General features: G+C 38.5%; 1 protein-coding gene across 3 annotated transcripts in view; it reads left to right on the top strand.

The window, feature by feature from the left end:
- Positions 1 to 12,198, top strand: part of LOC117423027 (zinc transporter ZIP11-like) — a 138,750-nt gene that overhangs the window by 8,807 nt on the left and 117,745 nt on the right. For all 3 annotated transcript variants that reach the window (XM_058989842.1, XM_034038371.3, XM_034038370.3), the window contains exon 5: positions 5,009 to 5,167. In XM_058989842.1, the coding sequence (XP_058845825.1) occupies positions 5,009 to 5,167 (159 nt within the window). The remainder of the gene's footprint in view (positions 1 to 5,008; positions 5,168 to 12,198) is intronic.

Here is a 12,198-nt window from a genome sequence, read left to right as displayed (position 1 = left end):
TAAGGTCAGCACAGTACACTGTTGTGAAATGGAGTGCGCCTTGTTTACCCTCAGGCATGTCTTGAACCCACGACCTCGTTTGGGATAGTGTGTGCTGTATACTGGGCCACCATCAATCAATTAATTGTGCACGGCTGTTAGAAGCCAGATGCCTAATATTATCATTAACAGATTTTGCAGTGCCCAAATGTTCATACGTAAATTGTCAAAAAAAAAGCGTTTGCTCCTTTGCCATGAAACAACATTTAAAGGGAGTTGAATGTAAAATTGATTGTTACACAACTGAGTGCATGTGTGTAATAAATACACATGTTTAAATTGATTATGTGGAGTAAAAACAGAACATACTAACTAAACTGGTTTTCGATCCACTGATTGCTAAACATCCTCCAGGGTGTATCTTGTTTATGTAATTTGGTTTGTGTGGTCTCTTAGGGCACGCAGATAGTACAGAGTGACAAGTTTACATTAAACTGCAAGCCATTTTTTAACAGAATGACACCTTACCCTTTACTCAGTTATAGATAATGAGGACTGTATTATTAGCTTGACTACCCTTATAAAAGTTTTGCTTGGTATTCTTGCAGTTTTCCCATGCTTTTTCCATGGTTATACTATGCACTTACTGCAGTTTACCCTTGTTTGGCATGTTTATTAATATGCTTTACCAAACCTCGCTATTCTTTACAATGCTTACTTGTGCTTTACCATGCTCTCACTATGCTTTATTACACTTCCCTATGCTTTTACAGGGATGGTAAGAAGACTCCTATTACCTAACAGTTTAACCCATACCAGGTTTTACTATGAGCTTGATTAGCCACAGTGTATAGGTAACAAGCTCAGGTGTGACTTTGCACATAGCAAAGCCAGGAATGGATCAAGCTGCTATACAATGGTTATGGTCTTATTGCCATCCCTGCTGTGCTACAGTAAACTTCTATAAGGGTAACCTAGGTTCACATGCAGTTGTCAACAGCAACTACAAGATTACGTTAAGAAGATGTGTTTAACTGTCATCTGTATTATTTTCATGTCTTTGTTTGTTTTCATTGATCTGTCTTTGGATTTGAATTCCGCACTGTAGGAGCACATGGCACAGAGAACACATCTGCCAAATAAATAAAACAATTATCCTTTAATGAACTACAGACTTGCGAGACAGTATATCAAGATTGCTCAGCAAGTTGATAAGTTAAGAAATACACTTCAGGAAGCTTACACTGACACTCACCATGCTGTGTAGTAAAGAATCTGCCACGTGAATCGAGGCTAGCAAGACTGCCCATCCATCACATTTCATAACCAGATAAGAATAAACTTGTCCTGCAGTAATTTTGTCTGACAGCTAATGGATTTTATTAATCTGACATTTTGTTGACAAATGCCATTGACTCATGTTGTGGACTGAAACAATAATGTATCACTTTGGAGACCAGAAACTATCAAGTATTCTGATCATCTTGGATGAATTGCTGTTTATCGGCACCGCGTATTGGGATGGGAAGCCAAAGCGTTAGTGATAATTTATTATTTATTTTATTTTATTGTTCATTCATTTAAAATTTAGTGTGCCACATTATTTTACCCCCACAGTGTAGCGGTATCAAGCTGGTGTGTCTTATTAAACCAGGAAAGGATCAAACGGCTATGCAATGGGAGTGTTAATTCCATCCCTGTTTTACAGTGGTTTTCCAGGGTATAAAAGGAACATTTAACTGTAGGTTGATCTGTTGTAGCCGACAATACCACTGTAGCAGGATAGTGTCAGGAATGAGACTCGGAGGCTGGGAAAGCTGCACTAGAAGCACTGATGCACACGATTATTTAACAAACAAACAGGAATGCAAAATAAACACAACACAAAGGCCAAAGTAAAGGTTCAAACAGAAAAACAAAACACTTGTAGACTTGTGTGTCAAGGTATCGTGTCATGTGTGTGGGTAACCGCTTGGAGTGTTTGAGATCTGCTGAGCCCTAAATGCAGAATACACTCAACGAAGACTGAAAGCTACCTAAAGGAATTAATCATTTTTCTTAAAAACAAGACAAATCTGTCCGTTCTGCGCTTAATTGTTAGATACAAGCAAGTGCTTCAATTGCTTAGCTTTAATAATGTTCACAAATTAATTCAGGACACATGGAGTGGATTTTAAAATCAATTTCCTGTCTTTTATGAGGATTTAGCAGCATTATCACTGGCCCCATTTCTTGTGTTGAAGGCTCTTTGCTTGGTTTTTATACTGTACTAATTAAGATTTTTTGTATAAGTAAAAATGCAGTTAAGTGGCTGTTAAGACACCTGTCTGTTTACAGTTTTTTGGGCATACATTTTAAACTTTTTTTTTTCAAATGTCTTTCTCGTAATGAATTATAATGGACAGTGAAATCGCCTACATACAGTAAGTTCACTTTTCTGTATGTGAACTGTTGCTACTGCATGGAAGTTGGATCGGTTTTTAAAGCTGCATTTGCCCACCATCATGCTCTGTTTTACTCTAGAATATAATTCCTTGCTGTCTCGGTTGACATGTTCTTTCATCGTTGAGCTGTCGGTGCACTCTGCTTGAGAGCACTGTTTGTTTATGTCCTGTCAAAGTAATTGAAGCTTCAAAACAATGGCTGGGTACACAGCTCCAAATGATGCTGCGTTGCCATGCAGATTTTGGCTCCCTGAATTCAGCTGTTTAATTAAGGTTTAAACATACTTCACGTTCAATACATTGTCCTTCTACAAAACAATGCTACATGAAAATACATAGAGTGCTGGGGTTATTTCACTCTTGAGGGTGGCTGTAAACCATCTGTCCTGCCCATTGTTTATACAACATCCTTTGTGCAAACCTTTTTAAAAAATGTAAAAACAATGTGCTTTAAAATTTAGTTTTTAACGTTGTGCCCAAACTTTAAATAAAATTGAAATTAAATAGAATTTAGGTCGCACACAATTTTTTAGGGGTTCTTTCTTGTGGCATGGCAATAAATGATCAATGGTATTGCACTGCTCTGATCTGTTAACTGTACCTTGAAAACTGTTTTTTAATGTGCTGACAGCACTAACCTTGATATGTGTCAGGCAGCAGTCTTAGTGAAGCAGCTGCAAAGTGCAGCTCAAACCGTTTGTGAAATTTGTGCCATCTGTCTGTCCGTCACACTATATGGTGAACAAGGTAGCTGCCCTGATTTTGCCTGTTAACCAGTCCTCTAGACTTTGAGGATTGCATTTGGCTACATTCCAATGAACTGTAGATTTCCTATAAATATTTGTAACCTTTAGGTACAGTGCGATTATGACATCATTATGAGAACCCTGTGCATGTGGGTGCCATGGTAACTTCTAACTTGGGATCTACTCATTGAAATGTGATGAAGTTTGGGGAGGGCATTTCTACGCACAAGTTGAGGGCATCAGAGAAGATGAGTTCTGGCCAATGATTTAAAATGGGTCAGTTCCATTGTTCATTGAAACACTACTCCCCACTGCATTTATACATATTTAAGATTATAATACTGAACTTGTATGCACTTGTAGAATTGCTTCTTTAATGTCTTGCTACTCAAAGGACCATATTTTAAATTGAATAAAGAGTCTTAATGTCTGCCACTATTTTGTTAAGTTGACTCAATATAAGTAAGGACAGCGAGCACGCTGTCAGAGGCTTAATGTCAGTATGGGGACACCGTAAGGACACTCTCGAGTGAGTGATGGAGGAAGTTCAGAATCAGGGTGGGGTGAATAAACCGAGACTGTCCGATGGAAGGAACTGCACTGACGTGTGAGAGGCTGTCATGAGAAACTGCACAGCTCCGAGCTGATGGGGAGCAGAGTTTGTAGCTGCTTCAACCCAGAGCCTTTCAAATGGAGTTGCTTTCCAAAATGCTTTGCTCAGAGCAAAGAAAACGGCTACTGTAGAAACAACAGCTGTTGATTTACCTTCCTTTGAGCAATACTGATATATTTCTATAAGTAATCAAGCTAATAATACAGACTTTTAAAGTCTTTTTCCATCTCATATATACACTTCACATAGCAAACAAACAATGTGTATATATTTTCAGAGAAGGAGTTGAGGAATACAGGGCAGCAGTGTGGAGTAGTGGTTAGGGCTCTGGACTCTTGACTGGAGGGTTGTCGGTTCAATCCCCGGTGGGGGACACTGCTGCTGTACCCTTGAGCAAGGTACTTTACCTAGATTGCTCCAGTAAAAAAACGTATAAATGGGGAATTGTATGTAAAAATAATGTGATATCTTGAAACAATTGTAAGTCGCCCTGGATAAGGGTGTCTGCTAAGAAATTATTATTATTAATACAAAACCTGAAACTGCTAAAATAAAAAAAAAATATTAAGCGAAATAAGATGTACACTTTGTTGACTTAATACACATGTAACATATGAAGGGGTTAACGTTTTTATGGTGTTCTCTACTGTATGCAGCCTGCTTTAACACAGAGAATCTAAAAAAGAACGAACATTCTGATTTCTCAGCATATTATGCCTGGGTAAAGTTGTCATAGCCGTTAACCATCACATCCCAAGCGCTTTCATTTAGACAAGATTCACTGAGCACGGTGGATCATTTTATTGACACACATGATGTTTTAATTCCTTTGCTGTCAGTCCAAACACTGAAGAGCTAATACCAGACGGGAATACAGTATCAAACAAGATCAGCTCTTGAGTGCCTCTTTTCATGTGGATTCAAGAAAATGGCACCAATTATCTTGGCAAATCATTCTTCCACTTCTTTTAAGCAGCCAATTTAATTTGAAACGCTATGCTGTTTTTAAAATAAATATGTATTCTTTTTTTTTTTTAAATGATTGAATATGATTATTTTCTTGTCAGTTTTGCTCTGCGTGCAGAATGTTATTTCCGTTTTGTAGGTAAATGCGAGTGGTTGTTTGTTGCTGCTGCCAACTTTCTTGAAATCTCAAAAGGTTTTCTTCCTGGTAAAACAAGAAAGAATGAGGTTGACCTGAACTAATCTGTTCCTTTGATTGGCAGGTGATGTTGGCGGCCTCCTATTGGTCCCTCCTCGCCCCGGCGATTGAAATGGCAGAGGAGTCTGGGAAGTATGGGGCTTTCGCGTTCCTTCCTGTTGCCGTGGGTTTCACTCTCGGCGCCGCCTTCGTCTATGGCGCAGATATTCTGATGCCAGCACTGGTAGGTTTGACCTTTATTTTCTGAAGAACCTCATGTAACTTTCTACATACAATATATACTGTGTGTGTGTGTATATATATATATATATATACAGACGTGCTCAAATTTGTTGGTACCCCTCCACAAAAAACGAAGAATGCACAATTTTCTCTGAAATAACTTGAAACTGACAAAAGTAATTGGCATCCACCATTGTTTATTCCATATTTAATAGAAATCAGACTTTGCTTTTGATTTTTTATTCAACATAATATTGTAAATAAGAAAACAAATGAAAATGGCATAGACAAAAATTATGCGACCGCTAACCTAATATTTTGTTGCACAACCTTTAGAGGCAATCACTGCAATCAAACGTTTTCTGTAGCTCTCAATGAGACTTCTGCACCTGTCAACAGGTAGTTTGGCCCACTCTTCCTGAGCAAACTGCTCCAGCTGTCTCAGGTTTGATGGGTGCCTTCTCCAGACTGCAAGTTTCAGCTCTTTCCATAGATGTTCGATAGGATTCAGATCAGGACTCATAGAAGGCCACTTGAGAATAGTCCAATGTTTTGTTCTTATCCATTCTTGTGTGCTTTTAGCTGTGTGTTTTGGGTCATTATCCTGTTGGAGGACCCATGACCTGCGACTGAGACAGAGCTTTCTGACACTGGGCAGTACGTTTCGCTCCAGAATGCCTTGATAGTCTTGAAATTTCATTGTGCCCTGCACAGATTCAAGGCACCCTGTGCCAGGCGCAGCAAAGCAGCCCCAAAACACAACCGAGCCTCCTCCATGTTTCACTGTAGGTATGGTGTTCTTTTCTTTGAAAGCTTCATTTTTTCGTCTGTGAACATAGAGCTGATGTGACTTGCCAAAAAGCTCCAGTTTTGACTCATCTGTCCAAAGGACATTCTCCCAGAAGGATTGTGGCTTGCCAATATGCATTTTAGCAAATTCGTCTGGCTTTTTTATGTTTTTCTTTCAAAAGTGGAGTCCTCCTGGGTCTTCTTCCATGGAGCCCACTTTCGCTCAAAAAGCGACAGATGGCGCGATCAGAAACTGACGTACCTTCACCTTGGAGTTCAGCTTGTATCTCTTTGGCAGTTATCCTTGGTTCTTTTTCTACCATTCGCACTATCCTTCTGTTCACTCTGGGGTCGATTTTCCTCTTGCGGCCGCGCCCAGGGAGGTTGGCTACAGTTCCATGGACCTTAAACTTCTTAATAATATTTGCAACTGTTGTCACAGGAACATCAAGCTGCTTGGAGATGGTCTTGTAGCCTTTACCTTTACCATGCTTGTCTATTATTTTCTTTCTGATCTCCTCAGACAACTCTCTCCTTTGCTTTCTCTGGTCCATGTCCAGTGTGGTGCACACAATGATACCAAACAGCACAGTGACTACTTTTCTCCATTTAAATAGGCTGAATGACTGATTACAAGATTGGAGACATGTGTGATACTAATTAAAGAAACTAATTAATTTGAAATATCACTATAATCCAATTGTTTATTATCTTTTCTAAGGGGTACCAACAAATGTGTCCAGGCCATTTTAGAATATCTTTGCAGAATAAGCAATAATTCATCTCTTTTCACAGCTTCTTTGCTTTATTCTATGACATACCAAAGGCATGCAAGTATACATGATAAAATAGCTTTTAATTTCATCACTTTTCAGGAGGAATGAAGCATTATTTCAATGAGCTGTAAGGGTACCAACAAATTTGAGCACGTCTGTGTGTGTGTATATATATATATATATATATATATATATATATATATATATATATATATATATATATATATAAACATATACAAAGTCCCACAAAGTATCTATAACATTCAACAAAGTATCTACAACTTTCACTCCTCAACAGGTGCAGTTTGAGACATTAAGAGATGCATTCACTAAGCTTTTGCCCAAGTTCAGAGTTTGCTCCACTTAGTTAGAAGTAGAATATAAAGCTGCAGTATTTACTTTTTGAAACTGGAAATAAATAGAGCAGTGTGTTTCTTGGAATGGCCCATGGCACAGTTTTAGTTTTTGAAAATGAAATAGGTTGGCTTTACAGCTGGTAATCCAACAATTCTACCACAATTTAATTTAGAGCTGGACTAGTGCAAAGTGATTAGTCTAGTCCACTGCCTTTAGAAGTATGGTTTAATGGACTCCTTTATAATTTTATGCAATATGTATTTTCCTTCTATGGACTTTTATCCAAAACAATGTATTCCAAAAAAAACAGGAAAATAATTAATTTCTAGACCCCTATTTCAACTATTTACAAACCCTTCAGTTCTTTAACACAACAATACCAGTACACGTTGGTAATTGTAAGCAGATTAATACATATCTGTCGAACAAACAGGGTTGTTTTTGCATATGAATGAATGCATGCATGGTTAGCTGCAGTGTAACTAAGGAAGTTTACCTTTGCAGTGTATTTTCCCCTCTGATCCTGTACATAAATGTTCTGTTTTAAAGATGTCTCTGAACCTGAAAACCTTAAACAAACCTCTCATAGCAAAGCCAGAAAGGCTTTGTAATGTTGTTGCGGAATGATGGCAGACTATTCATACTTTGCTGAGCACACTGAAACGGATGTGCGTCTCTAGTTTGAAAGAAGGAAATGTTAAGCTTGAGTTAGCGAGTGGTTAATGTCTTTATGATTTCACGTTGCATGGAACATTTGCTGTTTTATTTTCCTTTTGTTTTGACTCAAAAGAAACACTTAAACAGAAACAAGCACGCTGTTGGGCTTGGACAATATTTACTAATCATTTTACCATTTCAACCTTTCAGTTTTTCTTTTTTCATTATGTTCCCTTTACGTTTTATAATGATCCGTTGTTCTGATTGCAGTTGTTTAAATATTGTCTGTGTAACGGTGCTTTAAGCTGAGTTCAGGAGCTGCTCTTCAGTTCTGGTTGCCAAGTGCAATGCTTGATTTTATTAGACAAGACACAGATCGGTATGTGTCAAGAAACTAGAACTGAAGAATAACACCTCCTTAACACAGCCTTAGAAAACAAATAACATAAAAAACACAGCTTTTGAGTAGTTGTAATAAGTCCCAAACATCAGAAAAAAGTGTGGGCAGCAAAGACCACAGGGATAGAAATAAGACACCCATTTCATAGCGGTTTGATCCATTCCTGGTTTTACTATGTTGAATAAGATGCCCATGAGCTTGTTACCTGTACCTTGGGGCTAATCAAGCTTGTATTGAAACCTGAAATGGGGGGTATTCGCTATGCAGTAGGAGCCTTCTTTCCATCCCTGAACAAACTAATACAGTGCAATTTAAAGCTGCTTTCTCTTTAGGAAAGGTATGCCATGTTTTATTTCCATGTTATTCAATGGTTTATTCTGAATCCTGGGTGGTTCTCAGTGGCTGTAGGCATTTTGATCTAAATTGCCTGATTAATGAACTAAGAAGTATTGAGCAGAATCAGGTTTGTGGCATTTAGGAAATCAAAAACTGTATCTGGAGGTTAATTACTCAAAGGTCATGTGAAAATGATGTCACCGGGTTGGAGTCCAATAAGGACAGACTTTGATATGCTGACCGGGGAATAAACCTGCTATTTAATGGAGTAAATCACAGTATGCCCTGCTAGACCTTTCATTAACCCATTCAGCGCCATTGTCCTCATTTGAGGACAGGCTACTTTGTAATTTTGTGGAGCATTTTTAACTGTCCAATTCATCCATGAAACCTGTAGAGGTGTGTAGTCTTATAAATAATGATGCCGCAGCACCCATGTGTAATCATGTAAAGAATCTTGCGTATTCTGTCTGCTAAGGTTAATTGGGGCAAATTAGCTTTCTGTGAGGTGCTCACTGTCAAATAAAAGTGCTTTACAAACAAGTGCATCAAGGCTGTTAAATGAAAATGCAATGTTTGTTGAATTGGTAAGTCAACCCCATGTTTCTAAGCATTAGAATAAACCACCCCCATCTCCACACCCACTCACGAGTGTAATGGACAATACATTTTCATGTCAAACAGACGTTTTGAACACACACAAAAAGGTTTCAACCTGGTAAGAAATAGTGATACACAGTGCAGACCGCCTCCTTGCTATTCTGCAGTCCGGAGGCGCTCTCGCTCTCTCTCTCTCTCTCTCTCTCCTCTCTCTCTCTCTTTCTCTCTCTCTCTCTCTCTCTCTCTCTCTCTCTCTCTCTCTCTCTCTCTCTCTCTCTCTCTGGGGTAATGCAATTTATGCCTTTTTATCACAACAGAACCCTTCAAATCACATTTTGATGCCTTGTATATAATTACATTTTTCTTTCTCATTGTTATGCCCTCACAAGTGGTTTTGACAGTGATTGTTTGCTGGGGTGCAACACAGAGACCCCATCATGAATAATTAGAATGCAATGTGTATTTTATTGACTGTCCCTGTGGACTGTTTGCTCAGCTGTTGATGTAGGTTTTACAGGCGCTACAGCAAATAGAGAAGATTGAATATACATGTCCAGCAGGGCCAGTTTCTTCAGCTTGGTGCCCTGGATACTTAACAACATTGGATCTATTCCAGATAGATACATGGCAGGCAGGCTTGCTCTTTCTCTTTTAAGTGTAACTTGCTTGGCATGACAGTAATCTTAGAACCAAATGCCTCTGGAAATATGCAGTACTGTCAGAAATGGAAAGACTTACAAATACCTTAACATACCTATACCTACCCAGACTTTAATACTGTATGCAATCCAAGCAACAATGGTAAATTAGCCCAATCAACACCAATGACCCTCAGTGTAGGCATGAATAATTTACTTTTTTTAATTTTTTTTATTTTTTTAAATAACTAAATGCCATGGCTTTGGTGAAACACAATGCATATAATATATATATATAAATGAGAAGTACTGTGAAATGGACATTTTAAAAAGGTTTGAAGAGCCCCCTGAGGTAGGCATTGGATCAGTGGTGAAAGGGTGTTCCAACAGGACAATATTTCAGCACAGCAAGAGGGATCATTAATGTAGGAGTGCCAGTGTGAATGGGGCTTAAGCAAAGCTGAGCACCAATTTAGGAATCACTCCTCCTTCATGTTAATTGAAGTATGTTAGGAGAAAGAAACCAGTCTCATTCCCAAAGTTCTTGCCGCTTCTGTTTTTGGCACCGATCTGGTTATCCATGTGCACGTACTGTATAAAGAGCCATGCCCCTTGTCCCAATCATTATTTTACCTGGTGTTCTTCATGGACAGTTTGTAAAGTTTGGGTTCATTCTTCCCTTGTTGTCATCTGATTAATTTATTATTTTCCCAATCTGAAATCAAACTAGTTTAACTGCCTTCATAACCAATTGCAACACAAATGAGCCGCTTCGTCCCTATACATCAGTATTATTATTATTATTATTATTATTATTATTATTATTATTATTATTATTTATTTCTTAGCAGACACCCTTATCCAGGGCGACTTACAATTGTTACAAGATATCACATTATTTTTACATACAATTACATTACATTATTTTTTACACATTATTGTTCCATACAATTACCCATTTATACAGTTGGGTTTTTACTGGAGCAATCTAGGTAAAGTACCTTGCTCAAGGGTACAGCAGCAGTGTCCCCCACCTGGGATTGAACCCATGACCCTCTGGTCCAGAGCCCTAACCACTACTCCACACTGCTATATATAGCAGTGATATATATATATATCAGTACTGACAATATTCTTCCCTCTGACATTAATCGTTCATCACCCAAACAATTGGGTTTGCTAGTTCTGCTAAACTGCCTTTTTTCTTTTTAACTAAACCAGTACATATTTATATTGGTGCGTTCTTGGCATTTGGAGCTAAAGCCTTTTTTGCCTTACTGTCTTCTAATTAAATTCTGTATTGTTTTTTATATATCGAGTCGTGATCTTGAGCATGGGCGTTACTACGGCAACAAAGTGTGATCGCTCTTGTGTCTGCCGGAAAGGCTGCTGCTGCTGCTTGAATACAAAGTTAAGATTCCTGCTAAGGTGAAATGTTTGGAAAAATCATGACATATTCTATCACTGGTCCAGCATAATTAAGCCTCTAGAACACAAAGGTCACAGAGAGTTCAGCATGGGAAACTATTTATTTTGGTTGCTTATGGGCTTTGTTAGATATATTCCTTTCATAATCTTGGTACACAAAAGGGCTGGTATTAGGACCCACTTTCATTAATATGAATTGAATAGCTCCCACCATCTTCAAGATCAAGAAGCCAACGTAACTTGTAACATCCCAACTAATTAGGAGGTCGTGTGGTGTCATGGTTAAAGAAAAGGGCCTGTAACCAGAGTTCCCCGGTTCAAATCCCAGCTCAGCTACTGACGCATTGTGTGACCCTGAGCAAGTCGCTTAACCTCCTTGTGCTCTGTCTTTCGGGTGAGTTGTTGTAAGTGACTCTGCAGCTGAATCTCTGTAAGTCGCCTTGGATAAATGCGAAAGGTTAGCAAATAATTAAAAATCCAGAAATACTATAATCTCTTTTTTCGTGAATTTAAAGAATTGAATTGAAACTGTTGAGGGCTTCAGTGAAATGAAGACCAAAGCAGGCACAGACCAGAGAGGAGACTTGAGCTAACTTGAAAACAGACTCCAGTTTGAATTCATTAAAGCACATCGGCTGTGGAGCAGAGGCGTGTCTGTTTCTCTGCATATTTTGACGGCTAGTTCTTATTTCGCTGTTGTTGTCCAGTGAGTAATCTCTGAAACTTTGTTGAGCTGGGTCTAATTACTTGCTGAACAGCACTGAGTTTCACAGCTCCCCAAGAGCTTGACTGTGCCCTAAGAAGGAAAGTGTCTTGTGATGCATTTGAGTCAAACTTTGGATTGCATTGACACAGCTTCATCAGAAGTTCAGAAAAACTAATTTGAAAACCTACCTTTTCAAATGGGTTTCTCTAATCAGTCCCCCTAGAAGTTGTTTTGCTTGTTGGTTGTGAATTTGATTTATTAATGGTAGCTGTTTGCTAGTTGATGGATTTCGCTTCAGTCTTGCTGTGCTATTAAAGCATACTTTGTTGTCAGTAGAACTGACAG

This window comes from Acipenser ruthenus, chromosome 17 (assembly GCF_902713425.1).
Source record: "Acipenser ruthenus chromosome 17, fAciRut3.2 maternal haplotype, whole genome shotgun sequence".
NCBI lineage: Eukaryota > Metazoa > Chordata > Actinopteri > Acipenseriformes > Acipenseridae > Acipenser > Acipenser ruthenus.
This window is presented reverse-complemented; position numbering and strand designations above follow the sequence as displayed.